Source organism: Micropterus dolomieu, linkage group LG18 (assembly GCF_021292245.1).
Source record: "Micropterus dolomieu isolate WLL.071019.BEF.003 ecotype Adirondacks linkage group LG18, ASM2129224v1, whole genome shotgun sequence".
NCBI lineage: Eukaryota > Metazoa > Chordata > Actinopteri > Centrarchiformes > Centrarchidae > Micropterus > Micropterus dolomieu.
In genome coordinates, this window is record NC_060167.1 from 252,480 (window position 1) to 259,251 (window position 6,772).

General features: G+C 44.8%; 2 protein-coding genes across 2 annotated transcripts in view; one reads left to right on the plus strand and one right to left on the minus strand.

Annotated features, from left to right (window-relative positions):
• Positions 1-1,862, minus strand: part of ube2c (ubiquitin-conjugating enzyme E2C) — a gene marked incomplete at its 5' end in the record, with an annotated part of 4,628 nt that extends 2,766 nt beyond the window's left edge. The window contains 3 exon segments of the mRNA XM_046029361.1: positions 246-332; positions 1,417-1,444; positions 1,736-1,862. Of these exon segments, the coding sequence (XP_045885317.1) occupies positions 246-332; positions 1,417-1,444; positions 1,736-1,842 (222 nt within the window).
• Positions 1,863-3,701: 1,839 nt separating this feature from the next.
• polr2j (RNA polymerase II subunit J) lies at positions 3,702-5,839 on the plus strand. The gene is made up of 3 exons (XM_046076487.1): positions 3,702-3,903; positions 5,053-5,161; positions 5,620-5,839. Exons 1-3 carry the CDS (start codon positions 3,761-3,763, stop codon positions 5,719-5,721), a joined length of 354 nt encoding a protein of 117 aa, XP_045932443.1. The 5' UTR covers positions 3,702-3,760; the 3' UTR covers positions 5,722-5,839.
• Positions 5,840-6,772: the final 933 nt, after the last annotated feature.

Consider the following 6,772-nt stretch of genomic DNA (forward strand, 5'->3'; position numbering starts at 1 on the left):
AGACACACACACACACAGAGTGAGAGACACACACACACACACAGAGTGAGAGACACACACACACACAGAGTGAGAGACACACACACACAGAGTGAGAGACACACACACACAGAGTGAGAGACACACACACACAGAGTGAGAGACACACACACACAGAGTGAGAGACACACACACACAGAGTGAGAGACACACACACACAGAGTGAGAGACACACACACAGAGTGAGAGTGTATGGGTGTGCGCACCGTCCCCTGAGCTCCGTCGATGGTGCCGATCCATTTGAAGAGATTATCAGATTCTGGAAACGCTGAGATCCCCTTGTCACCTGACATCTGCATCATCAACAGAGAGGTCACATGATGTCATCAACACAGAAAAACCAGTTGAGAAGTCAACTACGACTCCCAGGGTGCATTTCACCAACAGCTGAAAATACTGTCATGTGTGCTGCCAACAGCAGGAGGAAGAAAAAGACAGCTGGAGGGGCAGATGGGCGACTGAGCGCGTGCCGGCGTCACGCCGGTCATGTGCAGTTTTGGGAGAATGTTTCATTTCTCCGTAACGTTCATGTACCGTTGGTATTTTCAGAATCACGTCACATTTCCAGTAACTACAAGGCAGCGGCCAGATATTTTTTGGCCCCCCATCAGAACACAGGGGCCCCGTAACGTCTCTGCACCAGCAACAATGTTCGCCACAGAAAGGTCCACATTTACGCCGGCTGCAGGAGGAGCCTGAACTACACACGAGACAGCTGCTGTTACATCTGAACATCTGGCTGTTAAAGGTCCAGTGTGGAATATTTCTGAGGGTCTGACAGGAACGCAATCTAAGACCAGGACCGTCTTCAGAGGTTCAATTTTATTTAGCGCCAAATCACAAGTTCCCTCAGAGCACTTTTCATAAAAGAGCAGGTCTAGAACGCACTCTGATGTTATTTACAGAAGTGCTGTATAAAGACCTCCCATAATGAACCGTCGTGTCTTTATCGCCTTAGAATGAGACATTTCTGTCTTCAGACACCGCGTCGTGTCGTCACATTCCTACGGCAGCCGACAAAGGACAAACAGTGCTACAGAGCGCGTTTCATCTTCACTGCTTGTATATAATCCCAGCAGTGTAGATGCCCGTCACCACATTGAATGCGTCCGTAGAAGAAGAGGAAACCATAATAATAATAATAATAAAGTGTCGGCTGTAGTCGGTGTGGATTCCCAGACGGAAGGCTCTGATGTGGGCCAGATGTTTTCAAAGCGGAGCTGAAGCTGGACAGGTTAGAGGGACTTTAGCTAGCTGGAAGCCACCATCACAGAGAGGTGACGCGTTTCCCCGTCAGTGGTGGAAAAATTGTATCATGTGACTTGTGGTTATTGTGGCGGCTGAACTGGATGAAGAGACAAACAGATGTTAACTCACCATCAGGGTCATGAGCTCCTGCTGTAACCTGCAGACACACAGAGACACAGTTAGCACCTGAAGTCTTCGTCATCATCGATAATGTCCAAAAAGCTTAAAGACAAAACATGTCTCCTTTTTTCAGTCATTGAAGCCCTGAGAGAGAAACATTCTCTACATGCCCTCTAATTATTAATGCTAAGGACTCACTCCTAACTACCATCATCACCTTGTTTTACACAGAACTTTCATTTTTTACAACTCCAGTCAGTCATCAGGGACAACTGACACTGCTCGGTCCGGTCAGCGGGACACACGGACCGGTACCGCAATCTCTCACCGTTTGGACACGGCGCCTCTGGCCGCGCTGCCGCCGCTCTCGCTGCCCTTCAGGGCGGCTGTGGAGGAAGCTGCTGCTGTTGCTGGGTCCAGGTTCTGAGAGGCCATGAGTGCTGGTACCGGTACTGCTGGAGAGAGACGGACAGACAGCTGATGACCTCCGCCTTCACGGAAAACACATTTCCTTCTCGTTAGCACACAGCTGCTACATGTTAGCTACAGGACGTAACGTTCCCACTGAAGAACGTTTACCGGTTGAACCGTAACCTAAGTTACACAGCCCGGCGATACCGGGGTTCCCCGGTAGGTCAGTTACCGGTAAGCTAGTTAGTAGTAGCTTGTTTAGCTCCGGGTCAGTTTTAGCTCCGTGCTAACTCCGGTAGCGCCGTTAGCTCAGCCGGCTAACTGAACGTTAGCTCCGCTGTTAAGACAGTTTATTGTTCCCGCCACCGACAGAGAAACTAACCGCTGCCTCCGACCCTGTACGGACGGACTTTCCCGGGTGTATAAAGCAGGTGAGACGCTACCTGCGGGACTCACCGTGTGTCGCCTGACCGGAGCCGCTTCTCCTCTGAGTCTAACTGAAAACGCTCCCGCCCCCAGGTTTAAACCGGCTCTGTCTCACACACACAGCCAATCAGCGCCCGACTTTCAAAAACAAACCTTTTCCTGCTAACCAATGACAAGAGCGCGCGAGGAGGAAACAGCGATGTGATTGGGCAGGAGGGACTTCTTCGGAACGCGACGCAACCCGACCGAACTGCGTTTTGACGTCACAGAGTTGAGATTCAAAAACACATTTTATATTTTGCAGAAAACAAATTTAACAACGCGAAGATAACAAACAACAACAAGGAAATAACTAAACAAACAAACAAACAAAAGATCTGACCGGGGTCCAGTTAAACAACAACACCTCTGACTTTAGTTTAGTTTAATATAAAGAAAGAAAGTGTCTAAAATGCACTCAAATGTGTTTTTCAAATTCAAATTAGCTTTATTGGCATGAATGTAATAACAACATTGCCAAAGCACCATATATACACAACATAAGAACAATCAGCCCCATACATTTCATTAAACAATTAAAGCGTAAAGTAATCAAAGTGTATGTGTGTTTGTGTTTAAAAAAAATAAAATTTAAAAATTAAAATAAATAAACAAAACAGTAAGCGTGTGTGTTTGTGTGTGTGTGTTTGTTAAAATAAAATATTAAAAATACAATAAATAAATAAAACAGTAAGCGTGTGTGTGTTTGTGTGTGTGTGTGTGTTTGTTAAAAAAAAATATTAAAAATACAATAAATAAATAAAACAGTAAGCGCGTGTGTGTTTGTGTGTGTGTGTGTGTTTGCTAAAAAAAAAAATAAAACAGTAAGTGTGTGTGTGTTTGTGTGTGTGTGTGTGTTTGTTAAAAAAAAATATTAAAAATACAATAAATAAATAAAACAGTAAGCGCGTGTGTGTTTGTGTGTGTGTGTGTGTTTGCTAAAAAAAAAAATAAAACAGTAAGTGTGTGTGTGTGTTTGTGTGTGTGTGTGTTTGTTAAAATAAAATATTAAAAATACAATAAATAAATAAAACAGTAAGCGTGTGTGTGTTTGTGTGTGTGTGTGTTTGTTAAAATAAAATATTAAAAATACAATAAATAAATAAAACAGTAAGCGCGTGTGTGTGTATGTGTTTTAAAATATATATATAAGTTTTTAAACACTGTCAGTCCTCCATCTTTACTGGATCCGGTATGCTGAAAAACAAGAGTTTGAAGTTTGAAGGAGCTGCTGGTTTAAAAAGAGGCGCTGAGCTCAGGGTGGGTTAACTGATAACACAGACAGGGTTTGTTTCTTCTTATTTTTATTTTGGTTTAGTTTTTCTTCACTAATAGAATTCAGTTGTTGAGTCTCTACCCGGTTCGGCAGGGGGCGGTACGATCCTGTACGAGTCACGGTTACAATCCGCCATAAACCCAGAAGAAGACGTCTTGTTTTTGTTTTGGAGTGTTTCCGGTCCTCGCGCTCAGCGAGAAGATGAACGCGCCTCCAGCCTTCGAGTCGTTCCTCCTGTTTGAAGGAGAGAAGAAGATCACGATCACCAAAGATACCAAGGTCCCGAACGCCTGCCTGTTCACGCTGAACAAGGAGGACCACACGCTGGGCAACATCATCCGGGCGTAAGAGCTAACTCTGCTAACAGCATGCTAACATCATCCGGGCGTAAGAGCTAACTCTGCTAACAGCATGCTAACATCATCCGGGCGTAAGAGCTAACTCTGCTAACAGCATGCTAACATCATCCGGGCGTAAGAGCTAACTCTGCTAACAGCATGCTAACATCATCCGGGCGTAAGAGCTAACTCTGCTAACAGCATGCTAACATCATCCGGGCGTAAGAGCTAACTCTGCTAACAGCATGCTAACATCATCCGGGCGTAAGAGCTAACTCTGCTAACAGGCGCAAACAGCCTCTGGTTTCACACACAAATCAACACAACCCTCCATCAGTCCAGCTGAAGCCAAAACAAACATTTAGCTGATGCTGGTTTGTTAAAAATATGAGCTGATGCTTCGTCAGGTCTGTCAGCAAAGCAAACAACTTTTAAAATGCTTGTTTTTCTGAATGGAGTTTGGCTCGAGCAGGGCTATGCTTTCACAGTAAAGTACAACGACAGCTGGAATCCAGATACAGACGCACCTTTTCTGAACTTCCAGGCAGCTCAGCCTCCTCTCTTTTCTCCCAGCAGCCTCTGTGAGAGCTCTTCAGCTTTAATGTAAAGAGAAGCCGTAAACTCTGACCCGCTAAACGCTCCATTATCTGACTAGAATCTGGTGCGGCTGCAGGTGTTTGGTCCAAAGCTCCGGTTCTCTGTCCTCTACTCGCTCTGAAGCCTTTATATTATAAGAGGAAGACCTCCGTGATGAAGACCAGTCGGTCTGCAGCACACATGAAGTACTTTAATGTATCGATACAACACTGCACGCAGTATCTGTGATTAATACCACTGTTCTTCTTCTTTGGTTCAGTTTATAAAGGGCCACTTAACATTTATTCATAGCAACTTACAGCTGCTATACATGTCAGAGGTCGCACGCCTCTGGAGCAACGAGGGGTTAAGTGTCTTTCTCAGGGACACAATGGTGGATGGGACACAGTGGGGGATTGAACCCGGGTCTCTCACACCAAAGGCAGGCAGCTTGCGCCATCACCACCCCTGGTTCATATGAACGTGACCGACACAAAAACATCTTCATGTTCATCTTATTACACATTAATATTTTATAGCTAAAAAGTGTCTCTGTGTGTGTGTGTGTGTGTGTGACAGTCAGCTGTTGAAGGATCCCCAGGTTCTGTTTGCTGGTTATAAAGTTCCTCATCCTCTGGAACACAAGATCGTCATCAGAGTGCAGACCACACCTGACTACAGTCCACAGGTAACACACACACACACACACACACACGACTACAGTCCACAGGTAACACACACACACACACACACACACACGACTACAGTCCACAGGTAACACACACACACACACACACACACACACACGACTACAGTCCACAGGTAACACACATCTGGGGCCTGTACCACAAAGCATGAAGTGAGGTCAGCAAGGTAACTTGGTCTTCAGTACCACTGCGTGAAAATAACTGGGTTAGTTTTTCTGAATATTCTGAGCACACAGTTTGTTCGGTCAGTTGAAATGAACATTCAGTTTATTTTAGGTCAGGAGCTCTCTCGTATACACATTCTATCTTTTTCTACCTGTGCAGGTAATGTGGGGTGAGTTTCACTGTCTGAGCAGGATTTTTGGTTTTGTTGCTTGAAGTTAATTTAGAATGATGTTTGGAACACGTTAATAAAATTAATCTGATGTTTTGTTGACAGGAAGCGTTTACGAACGCCATCACTGACCTCATCAGTGAGCTTTCTCTGCTGGAGGAACGCTTCAGAGTCGCCATCAAGGACAAACAGGAAGGGATCGAGTGACGTCCCGCCGTCCTCGTGATGTCACTTCCTGCCTGCAGCACATCAGATCGTCCCCAAGCTTCCTGTTTGATTATTGTTTGTTTATTTTTCTAAATAAAGTGTGTGATGTCACAACCTGCAGGATTTGGTGTGTGATGTAATGACAGACGCCATTCTCCCTGTTAGAGGTCAGCGTGGCGTGATTTAAAGATGAAGTTACATCAGCATGTTGCTTTAATGTCTGAAGAATGAGCCCAGTAAACAGCAGTGAAACCCAGACGTGAAGCTTTACAATTCAGAGACAGGAATATTGTCATACGACTAATTACTCTCAAAAGACAGTAACTACTAATCTGTAATGGACGCCGTGTTGGTATAGAGCTCGTAATCAGGGCCAGTGGTTCATTCAGTTCTCCTGTTTTTATGATGTTTCAATTTCAATTTCAATTTTATTTATATAGCGCCAAATCACAACAACAGTTATCTCACAGCGCTTTTCATAAAAGAGCAGGTCTAGACCGTACTCTGTGATGATATTTACAGAAGCCCAACAGTTCCCACCAAGAGCAGCACTAGGAGACAGAGGCAAGGAAAAACTTCCTTTAAGAGGCAGAAACCTCGAGCAGAACCATGACTCAGGGTGGGCGGCCATCTGCCTCCACCGGTTGGGGTGAAGGAGAGAGAGAGAGGGAGAGAGAGGGAGGCAGCCTACACAATATCCACACAGAGGTACAGACAGTAAAGGTGATGTTGCTATAGACTAAATGAAAAATAGTACAGATATTTATAATAGTGTTAATGGTAACAATCGTAATGTTAATGATTATAATAACAATAATAACAATAAGACTAGCAACAATAGTTGTTGCAACAGAGGGTGTCGAGCAGGAACACGGGGGCAGCAGGTGACCCGCAACCACAGATCCAGACTCCACAGCTCCAGAGCCAGAAAACCTGCAGGAAGTGATAGGAGGAGAGAGGAGAGGGACGAGAAAGCACAAGACTACCAGAAAGGGGAGAAGTTGTGTTAGTAACATGCAATAATGGGATAAGGTTGCATACAGAGGGAGAG